Source organism: Plasmopara halstedii, assembly GCF_900000015.1.
Source record: "Plasmopara halstedii genome assembly, contig: Scaffold_1211, whole genome shotgun sequence".
NCBI classification, from domain to species: domain Eukaryota; phylum Oomycota; class Peronosporomycetes; order Peronosporales; family Peronosporaceae; genus Plasmopara; species Plasmopara halstedii.
This window is the reverse complement of record NW_020188126.1, coordinates 450,598-462,059: the sequence shown is the minus strand read 5'-3', so window position 1 is coordinate 462,059 and position 11,462 is coordinate 450,598. Positions and strand designations below refer to the sequence as shown.

At 45.7% G+C, this 11,462-nt stretch overlaps 2 protein-coding genes across 2 annotated transcripts; both read right to left on the bottom strand.

Moving 5' to 3' along the window:
• On the bottom strand, positions 1 to 483 carry PHALS_00775 (RxLR-like protein; the record flags this gene model as incomplete). Its single annotated transcript, XM_024730506.1, has 1 exon — positions 1 to 483. One exon carries the CDS (start codon positions 481 to 483, stop codon positions 1 to 3), a length of 483 nt encoding a protein of 160 aa, XP_024580776.1.
• A 251-nt stretch (positions 484 to 734) lies between these two features.
• Positions 735 to 2,100, bottom strand: PHALS_00774 (uncharacterized protein; the record flags this gene model as incomplete). The annotated part of the gene is made up of 7 exons (XM_024730505.1): positions 735 to 741; positions 802 to 868; positions 931 to 996; positions 1,094 to 1,108; positions 1,216 to 1,255; positions 1,335 to 1,388; positions 2,002 to 2,100. The coding sequence occupies 7 exons, from the start codon at positions 2,098 to 2,100 to the stop codon at positions 735 to 737; spliced, it is 348 nt and encodes a 115-aa protein (XP_024580775.1).
• Positions 2,101 to 11,462: the final 9,362 nt, after the last annotated feature.

Here is an 11,462-nt window from a genome sequence, read left to right as displayed (position 1 = left end):
TCAATTTAGGTTCTTAAAAGACTTCTTGATGATCCTTGCGCTTTTCTTAAAAGGCTTCTTGACAATCTTCGCGCCCTTTATAGCAAACTTCTTGATAATCTTCGAGACCTTTTTAAAAGGTTCGATGATAATCTTCGAGCCCTTCTTTAAAGGCTTTTCGATAATCTTCGCGCTTTTCTTAAAAGGTTTCTTCACGTTTTCCCACCCCTTTTTGATGCGATAACTAAGCTTCTTTTGCTTATTCTTGACCAGAGAGCTTCTTTCTTCCTCATGATCACTGATGACCGCTTTGTCGTTCATCCTGAGAAGCCTCTTACTATTGTCTGAGCTTTGCAATACGTGTAGCATATTTGCCACAGCAGCTGTCCCAAAGTTACTTGTCTGCAGCGATTTTTTGTCATCGTAATCCTTGGTCGTCGATGTGTCTGCACAAATTGGGATCACGATGGCAGCAAACACGAGCAAGACTAGGGAGAAATGCATGTCAAGAACTTATTGGGTGTAGATAATCAACTTTAGAACTGAAGGTTTTGAATTTGTGTAGTCAGCCTTGATTTTCTGTGTCTCGTTAGTAGAAAACATATGATAGGACCAGAGTTTGCCACCATTCATCCCAATCAACACTTTTAAGATATTGTAAAATATCTTGATAGTAATTCCACATCTACCTAACCCGATAGCTACAGGCTACGTATATCACGAAATGATGAAGCATCCTCTTAAAGCCAGACATCTTAAATTCTGTACACAACAACGTTATTATGAGCGTATTATGTTAGAGTCTCACAATGCACGAACAACGTAAGGTTGGAGGCGGAAATCGGATTTAAACACCAGCGTAATCTCGTGGAGTACGCTATTTTGTCGACTTTCAAAAGCATCTTGCGATTTTATGTAGCCATCTTTATCAAGCGACCCTGGAAGAATCACTGCTGCCATTCATGTTCACCGCAGTGAAATATGTAGACTTGTTGTTTAGAGTACATTGCCTACCACCTGTAGAACACCTTTGGTTAGTAGCTGTGCCAATAATAAATAGTTTATTCGTGCCGATTTCATTGTAGCAGAGCGCAACATGTAATGCAGGCTTTACCAAGTAATTTCGCCTCTGCTCATTCAGCCAAGAAGGGCACAGTCTCGTCAAAATTGTAGATTATTGTCTAGATTGTAGTGGTGGATCGCGTGAAGCTTGTAACGCGCCAAATGAGCGCGTACTAAGCAAAATATCGTCGTATATACGTGTAGTGTCTTCGTGCTGATATAAGTATTTAATTAATTTTATAAGTGTGATCTCGCGCGACGGTGACCAAGGAATTCGCACTGCAGATATGTACCGGTTGCTTGCTCTGAATGAGTATATTAACACTTGTTCCAAATGCCAAACGTGCCTACTTCATCATCTCAGCATCCTTCATATAAGCATATCTGGACAATGTCAACGTAACGATATGTATAGGCTTTACTACAAGTACATACGTGATAGATCTTCTGAGTCGCGTCAAAGTTAGAGCTAGATAAATGTGCTATCGGTTTTGAAAATTAAAACCGTTGAGTCAGACGGAACGCCAGATAAAAGTGATATAAAGTCAAAGTTAGAGCTGAATCCATGTCTTTCAGGTTCTCATAAATCAATTTTGAGTAAAGTGGAGAAGTAGCTCAAAATACTCTTCTTATATCTAGCTCAGGAGCTGTTGCGTCCGGCAGAGCATGCATTCATGACGTAACGAGAGATTTGACCGGGTAAGGAGCCTAGTATTGCTCGATTCTTATAGACTCGTTTGTTTCGGGTGCAGTAACTAGATGGGGCAGATTTAGAGAGAAGCTCCCTAGTTTTTTGCTTTTGTATGAAGAAGCTTATATCATTATAATGGAATCTGCTTCGTATGAAGTTTCTAATTTGAGCCACGTGAATATGTACTGAATAATGGCGTTTGCGGATCACGCTAATGTTGCGGCAGAATCACCTCTGCAGGATTTACGAGACTAAACCTAAATCTATACCTTCGTCAATGCTTTGTGTAAGATGACAACGATAATGTTGCGATTGACATGACCAAACGACGATGGTGGTTCTATAAGTCCGCGGGAAAAGCATGACATTTGTGTAATGTGTATTATGTACACAATGTTATGGTTCATGACTCTTTTCAAGTTTCAGCTTATAGATGTACGATAGCATATCAAATGTTTCCGTCTTTATCCCTGGAGATAAAAACGTAACAGAGGTTCCATTTCGTGCATGACGTGAAATACTAGACTTTGTATGGCATCTTAAATCTAGCCCATTATGGGAAGCTTAACATTACACAAGGTCGGACTATATACGAATCTGATTGCTCCGCTCCACGACTGTCACTAGAAACCTCAACAAGCATCAAGCCATCTGCTACGATGCTTGACTTTTTGCATAGCTACCTAAAGCTGCCCTGCCAGTAGCAAAACATTTGGCTATAAACAGTATAAACCCCACGGGTTAGCAAAACTGACCGTGAAAAAGCATAGTGAGCAGATATACCTCAAGCATCCGCGAGATCCATAGTATTCTTAAGGATCACATACTCGCAGTGTGATTGAGGTGTTGAGAGCATACTAGAAATATGTTCCGTTGATACACAATTTTTTTTTGAAAAAGTGTAGTTTCTTACAGTCTTGAAAAATCCTGGCTTCGAGTCTCGTAGGCATCTGCAAGACTACAGGTATTTCATTGCATCAATTTTTCAAACGGTTGAAAGAGCTCGTCTCATACAACAAAGTCGGTAACAGTAGATCGTCTTGATGCTACAAGGTTCATACAAGTGCTTAGCACCACTACACGTCATTCCATGATGTCAGACAGGGACACTGCAAATGCGATTTGTTCAGCGCTGTGCTGCTAGCTAGGCTCAACCACTTATGCCCTTCATTCAAAGATCGAGGTGCTCAGTAACAATTACGCCTTAATCTGTTTTGATAGCAAGGAGTTGATTACTTCTCCGTTATTCTTCTCGCATGCTCTCACGACTTCTAAATATGACGCAGGTGACCCGAAGACACATCACACTCGATTGTTTGCCATAATTCTGGCGATGGCAATTAAGTTTGCGTGAATGCACGTTAGGGACTCATCCTTTAAGAAGCAGGTTCTTTCTTAGGTCTTATAGGAGCACCAGGGGTCAAAAGCGAGTGATGCATGTCAGAGATAAGTCACTCCAAGAGCTTAAAGCCATATTTTAAAAATTAATTCATGCTAATAAGGCCATAGACCGGAGAAATATAAACTTATAGTTTCAAATTGAACCGTGTTTGGCAAGATCCGACACTATTTAGCATGACGCTTGCTGAGAAGGTTGTTGCGCGTAACTCTTGATGGTTGTCCTTATCGAACAAAACAATAACTGCCTATAGAACAGAAAGTAGAGTTTTACTCATGTTGGTCTGACTCAAATCAAGATATTTCTAGATCACCCGTTTTGAACATGGCTCTTGCAAGCGGCACAGACACCTAATCCTAAATTGGATGCCTTCGGTAAGTTTACTTTGTCCAAATTATCCGGTAAAGGCAAGTAATCCGGGTAAACCTTCGAAACGTTTGCTCAGCGTGGTAGACTTCGCCAAAATATGGTACGATTGAAATCATGTTTTACCTTCATGACGACTACGTTATCCAACGACAGCTGTACGGGCAAATTTAAAGCGCTTCGATGAAATTCATAATGAATCATAACCATTCTATATTAATTAGGTTTTGCTATATTAATTTGGCAAACCTAGAGTTTTAGATATTGGCGGCTCTGCCGCAACTAAAACAATTAATCATAGTTTCAATTTTGAACAGAAATGTTCAATTATCTTGGTTAAGGTTTTTAGTACTTGGAGGTATCGGATTGCGATCCGCTATACTCGTACTGGTTCTTGTAAGAACGTAAGGTGACCTTAGCTTAGCTTCCTCTAAGCAAAGAGCTACAGCAGCCCCGCTGCAGTAGGGGTGAAGGTGGTGTCGTGGCGAAAAAAGGTAGAGCCTGCGGGGCTTGGGCTGACAACCTATTGCTTGTATATAGTTGAACAGTAGATGACAAAATGCAAAGTAATTTTGTTTAGGTCTTCACTTATATAATTGTTTGCTACTATAATCCTACATATGTTTGTTAAATCTTCTCCAAAGCTCACTTTGTGAAAGATACCTCCTATCCTAGCGTGCCACGTTGCCGTCCCATCCGACTCTGAAATTTGTAATCACTATCCTGGATATATTGTAATTAGAGGTCTATTCTCTTGATTTGCAAACACAATTCACCTGTATACCAACTGGCTACCATCAAATGATCGAGAAGCTTTCTTGGTAGCAACTTTAACAAGAATTTTTGGCCGTTATTTTTACGCGCACTTATAGACTAAGGTGGAGCTCATAAGTCTTCCTGCCTTGTGTGTTTCGGCACCGCTGGCGGTGCCAGCTACGCCTGGAAAGTATAAATGTTGCTGGATTCGATATAGAATTTACGAGAACACAACTAGATTCTGATCTTGCTGAGGCGCCATGCAAACCACGAAAATCTGATGCTGATAGTGTGTATTTATTCTCTTGAAGATACAGACAATTTCATGTGATCTTTGCAGCCCATAAAGACTACCAGAAATTGGTCTAAATGAAATTGCGGCTCATGCACAATTAGCAATGGGCTAACTTTTGTACTCGTGGCGTCATTAAAAAATGTATGCAGAGTATCAATTCACTCTGGAGTTTTGCTTTCAATAAATGAACTGGAATTAAAAAGAGTGGAGTCTCAACTCAGATTGTAATAAGAGCAAATAGGAAGTCAAATATCTCAGCGCGTCAATGGGCTGCGTACACCGAGAACAAGGACATTAAGCGCTATGGCTGGGATAAGATTAATGCAGCGGGGCTGCCGTAGCTCTTTACTAAGAGGAAGCTACGTTATGCTCACCTACCTTACATTCTTTCCAAGAACCAGGACTTGTGTAGCGGATCGTAATCTGCTACCACAACGAGGACCGAAAACCATAACCTAGGCAAATACACTCTTCCGTCTAAAATTAAAACTGTATCTAATTTTTTTTACTCGCGGTAGATCCGCCATTATCTAGAACCATAGGTGTTTTGAATCTTTTCTAACCATTAAAAAGTAAAACCTTTTAATATACATGACTACTGGTAGTCCCGCCACGTAGTGGCTTCTTGCTACGATGCAGCCACACCAGTAGTGATTACTTCGACTTGTGTGAACCACACCACTGTACGGTCACACCATCTTGTGTGACCCACCCTTTCACACAAGGGGGACGTGATACCCCGTTACACTCTCCCGCATCAAAATTGTGAATACCCACAATTCACATTTAATTGTCGCCTCGTACGAAGCTGGCGTGTCTGAGCCACCGTTACGTCTCTAGGACCATCTTTACGCATTCTCTGCTCAATGAGATCTGTGTCTATGACACGAAAATACCCAGCCTCGCTGGTTCCGAGAGCGTCCGCAGACAGAGCCCTTCTTTGTCTCCTGCATGTGGTGCAACTCCGGACAATACGTCCACGGCTTCATAGAAAACGCATCCCAAGCCCTAGGCAGCCGGGCGCCGCATACCGCGCCTGCCACGGGTGACGAATTTCCTCGTCAAAGATTCAGAATAAGTCGACTACGAGGCCGATACTCCTTTCTCAGGATGGGAAAAAGAGATGGGCAAGGTGCGCCAACGGCGCAACGTGAGTCCTGCTAAAACCTTGCGTACAATGTGTCAGTTTCCTGACTTTCGACTTTTGGGGGAAGTGGTATCACTATCAATCGCCTCGCCGAGGTACAGTAGCAGCAGATGGAGGCTGCTCACAGGCCGGCTCTTGTGCTCTTGCATCCATAGTCGATCCTAGACCCTCGTGTGGAATGCGGCTTCTGCTCGGCGAATCCCGCTTCTAAAGCAATAGCCGCGATCACTTTATTGTTGGGCGTATTCGCTGTCGGGCCCCAGGCCACTACACTGTTGAGTTTTAAAGACAAAAAGCTCTCCGAGTTACATCAAGAAATCCCAATGGATACGTACCGCGCTTGAATTCGCGCTCAAAGAGGAGGCGATCCTGTACCCGCAATGCAGACAGTTCATGTGGAGCTCGCCCCTGGCAAACCCGCTGCAGATGCTGAGGAGCGTACTGAGTGATAAGTGCAGCGGCATCAAAACCTTTCCTCGCTGTCTTCTTACAGCAGAGCCACGTAAAGGTGGACATGCGCGTAGAACGCCATCTTTGGTTCAAGTTTGCCTAACTCAAGGCGCAACGCTGACTGCCTTCGTATTGTCGCCCTGCGACATATTGATTAATCCATCATGCTCCCGCGAGCTGTGTCTGGTGAATCTCTGACCACAGCAGCTCAAGACCATAACTTGAGTTCAGCTCATGGCCCCTCGGCTTCCTCAACTATTCCTGTGAAGCGCGGGCGGTGCGACGACTCGGAGCGTCATGATCCCTCTGATCATAAGCGTCCACGACGTCCCGAAAGTCTTGCCGAAATGGCACCTCAAACTCCCACGAGTTCTCGGAGTTTATCTATCCCTGCCACTGGGTTTGACCCTGTCGACGACGTCGACCCACAAGGCGTTCCACGTGATAGTGGACGCCACCGTTCTCGTCGAGAAGAGTCGATGACGACTTGGTCGATCGCCGCCCGATGACTCACGACTCTCTTCGAGCTTTTGAGAGCAAGGTCCGTCGCCATCCGAGCTCTGCTAAGCATCATGCCGAGGTTGCATACCGTTGTGCGAAAGACCTCGAGAGCTTGAAGCACTTTGTGCACCGACTGCCTCACGTTGAGGACTATCGCGCTCTGTCGGAGCGGCTCCCAGACGTCGAGCAGACGATTGCGTCACTTCGTGCGACGGTGGAGCGCCTGGTGCCGTTGTATACGGAAATAGTTGCACTCTGGCTCAAAACCAGCTGCTGGTTTAACTTTTGGATGGTTAGCGCCTGTGGGCACCGATCCGGCGCCAACACTTCTACGCTCACTTGCACCGGATCCCGGTACGGCTTATGCAAGCCCACTAAAACACCGGGTGAATGCGCATCCTTTTTGGACTTTAGCGTTTATGCAAGGCCTCCCTTGGCCACGAGTTTAAAAGGTACAATTAATCGTGGATGGAGTTTCGTCTTAAAGACAGCAGAAACTGCATGTGTAGGAAGGTTTTTAGCATTTAATACATTCAAAGCTAAAGTTTTTAACATTTCTCTGCTTCTTCCTTCTGCATATTCTTTCTGCATGTCTTAGCTTTCGGCCATCGCATCGCAAACGTGTCATAGGACACTCAGTCTGTTAGACAGAAAGTCTTTAACCTCTTTACGCAAAGTGAGGGGGCTGGTATCAGCTAGCCGCTCGGCTATTCCTCCCCACAAAGCCCTGAGCCATGGAATGGTGGCGTCAGCGGGACGCGAGGATGAACGAGCCCATCACGTCGAAAAGCGTGCAGCCGGTGGATAAATGCACTGCATGTTCAGAGCAAACTCTGCGGGTGGCAGTATTGCGCTCCAACGCTTCGGCGTCTCAGTGCAGATGCTGCGAAGAACGTCTTCATGGACCGCTCTGTTTGACCATCGGTTTGCGGATGGTCTGCTGTTGACAGAGTCATCTAGGTGCCCAGCCTCTTGAAAGTTGTAATCCAAAACTTCGTAGTGAAGCGGGGATCTCTATTAGAGACAATTGACTACGGGTGTCCGTGTTGTCGGATCGACAAACAACGTCGCTGTACTCACACCGTCGATTGTGTTCGGCACTGCCGCAAGATGTGTCATCTAGCCCAAACGGTCTACAAAGACCACCACACCCGTGTTGCCCGCCGAGTCTTTCGGCAGCCCAAACGGTCTACAAAGACCACCACACCCGTATTGCCCGCCGAGTCTTTCGGCAGCCCAAACATAAAGTCCATACTGATGAACTGTCAACAACTGGAGGGTGCCGGTAACGTTGCCAGGGGCACTGCCGCATTCGAATAGGGTCCAACCCTCTGACACGTCTCACACGTGAGCACACATGTGCTCGTTTATTTGTACAGCTTGGGTCACCGGTAGTGGCTCCTTCACCAAAATGTACGTCCTCTCACAACCGAGATATACACTGAGTGGATGGTCGTGGGCCTCATAGAGGATACGGTATTTCAAATCCTCATCATAAAGAATGACAATTCGTGGCGAGTCCGTCGAATAAGTCCTATAATACAACAACCCGTTATTCAGTGAATATCGGTGTGACCGCGCGCGCAAACGCACCGACTATTTATTGTTCGAGTTTCCAACCTCCTTGCTTCCGAGAGTCTGTAGCAGCGCTACACACATACTATCACCCGCGTATGCGGCACAAAAAAAATCCGTCACTGACGATGTTACCGTCGGGACACGAACAAACTCATAATCCAGTCTGCCTGACTACGCATCAGCCAAAGCATTCTGTTTTCCTGGCCTTTACTTCACCTAGAAGGTATAAGTCAGATCCATTTGGCCATCCTCTGCGAGAGGTGAGGCGACTGAGTCGCAGTGCGTAGTGACACATGATCTGTGTCGATCACAAACGGCTTGGAGCCGAAATGGTGCGCCCTGAACTTGACAAGAGCATACTTCATTGTGGGTACTTCCTTGACTTGAATAGGTCAGTTTTTGTCTGCAGTTGTAAACTAGCGAGATTCGAATGCGAGTGTCCGATCTAGACCCTCGGCGTTTTGGTTCTTTGGAACCGGCCAGTCCACAGTGGTCTTGACCTTAGCGGTATCCGCTCGAAGCCACACTTTCCAATAAAGCACATTCGAAAAGGAATTTCATCAGCGCCGAAGATGCGCTTATCTGCATTAGCATACAGCTTATTTGTGCACATGCACTCAAGCACCGCTCTCAAATGAACAGTGTGGTTTTCCTCATTCGTCCACCCGTGCCCCGCATAGCTGTAGACAAAGATGTCGTCGAAGTATGTCTGTGCATACGGCCTTAACATCTGTGTTACAAGACGATTAAATGTTGCTGGTGCATTTGACAGCCTTTGGAAAATCACCATTCATTCCCAGAGCATGTCGCCCGGAGTACTCACCGCTGTCAGCGGAGTATCACTCGCTCTCTTGAGCAATTGGCAAAACCCATCGACCAAGTCGAGCGCACTATACTTTGTACACCCAACCATATTTTTCTGGGGAACATCCTCCATACAAATCGGCGTCTGTGCTGGAATGGTGGCAGTGTTTAGCTTATTGTAAGTGTGAACGATACGCCACTTACCGTTCGGGTGTCGAATGGGGAGACTTGCTTCCTAGAACCGTTCCTGCGTCGTGCTTCGCACGGAAGAAGGCGACAATGACGTCACACTGCTTCTAGGGCGAGACTATTGGCGTGTTACGCAGTATTTGGCTCCCGGAATGAGGTCGATCTGATGACACACATCTCGGACCGGAGGTAGGACCGACAGCTGATCTTTGACGTCTTAAAATTCTTTCACCAAGATATAGTATGGATACGATGGTTCCTTTAGAGATCGGAGATCCACTTATTGTGCTCATGTCCCTCTTGGTGTTCTCCAGGGAATATTCATCCAGAAGTGACGACGAGTTGATCTCCTCTTCCGGTCGTATAATGACCACTTCGGCTCTTCAAGGCACCACATAACACTTTAAATGACATCTCGTCCAGCTCAAAAAGAGCATCTGCTGCAGGAATAGCCTCGAGGGTAACGTCGCCATCTTTCTCCCCGCCATACCGTGACGAGGATGTAGTGGTGTGCACCATCGTCTTCGTCAGACGCACCTTAGTCAGGGTCGACCCCAGCGTCTTACAGCCCGGATACGGCGTCACTGTCGCTTCTTCAGAGAGGTTGAACGTCTCGGCGAAACCAGTGTGAACACGCACTCGGCGTCGTCCAATGTCAGCCCACTTCCAGCTCCACCGGATTCCTGATGTTGTGAGAAACATCCGACGAACAGCTGCCTTTTCCGCAGTCTTCGTTCAGTAGATAACGTGCCACTCCACGTACATTTGAAGGGCGTTGCCAGTGATGTGTGAGACCTCGTGTGACCACGACACTTTTGGCATGCAGCAACTGCTTCAAACGTGAGCATTGCTAAGTGGTTTACGTGCCACGACTGTCTTCCAACGTCAGTAAAAAAGGAGACTCTGTAGTGACACTTACAAGGGCTGTGCGGGGATCAAGCGTTGACAGACATCGCACATCTTCACGTATCGTATAACCTGTGGACACTAAAATTAGGCACTGATAGATCAATAGTGTTTTTAAGTCCAAAGTGACCGGCAATCGGCGTATCATGCGTCTCGTACGGAATTTCGTGCTGTAAGTCATTGTTGTGGAGAACCACAATCAGTGACCCGTCGCCAAGTGCAACGTTTAGTGAAAGAGACAATTCTTCAATGCATTACGATACATTCATGATTTGGAGTGACCAGGAAGCTTGTCATGAAGATTTATACCACTCGATGAGGGAGCCTTGATTATCAGATCACATTGTTCATTCTCAGTATACGCTCGACGTATCACACCGAAATCAACGTTTTCGATATAGCTGATATAAGCTAGCTCATAATCCGGACGACGTGACCATGCATCAGCCAGTACGTTTCGTTTTTCAATTTTAAACACGACCACGAAGTTGCATATTGCAGTGAATGACAAACAGCGAGCCACCCACTGTGATAAGTAAGGAGGCTGGACTGACTATCGCAAGCTTGCGTGATCCGTGTCGATGAAAACTGGAGTTGAATCCAATTGGAGAGCACGAAACTTCACCGCGCATACTCCGTTACCAAAAGCTCCTTGTCGCGGACAGGGTGGCTTTTTCTGCTAGCTTTAGCTATCGCAAACTAAGCGACAAGACACGATCATGTCCTTCTAAACCTTTCGCAACAATGCACAATTGATTGCAAACATGTTTTTACCATTGATAAAGTTTGCTATGACCACTTTGAATCATTCACGCCGAATATACATTATTTCTTATCGATGGTTGCAAAACCCGCAAGGACCGCTTTGTGTGATGGGTGGTGTCTCTGATGTAAGTGTGGGAAAAGGTTGGCAGATCGTTGCCTCCCAAATTGATACAATTAATGATTCGATTGTGAAGCGCAAGTACAAGGCCGCCCTGGAATCATTTATTATTACTCGTGTGAATGTGATCACACGGGCGCGAGACGCAATGGCGAACGCGCAAGACCTGCAAAAAAAATACGCAGATGTACGAGGTCGTCACGTCAAAGTGTCTTTTATTGTTGGGGATAATGTACGGAGTAGTAGGCTAGAGAATAGCTTCGAGCTTCAAGCTTGAGACCGCATCGTATGCTAGGTTTTTAGTACTACTTGATACTACTTGGTACTAAGAACGTAGCATACGATGCGGTGTCAAACTTGGGAAGCTCGAAGCTATTTCCTAGCCTTATCTATCCATTCCAAGTAGTGACATGCCACGGAATTGCTTACACAATCGACCTGCCAAGCTGGCTAAGG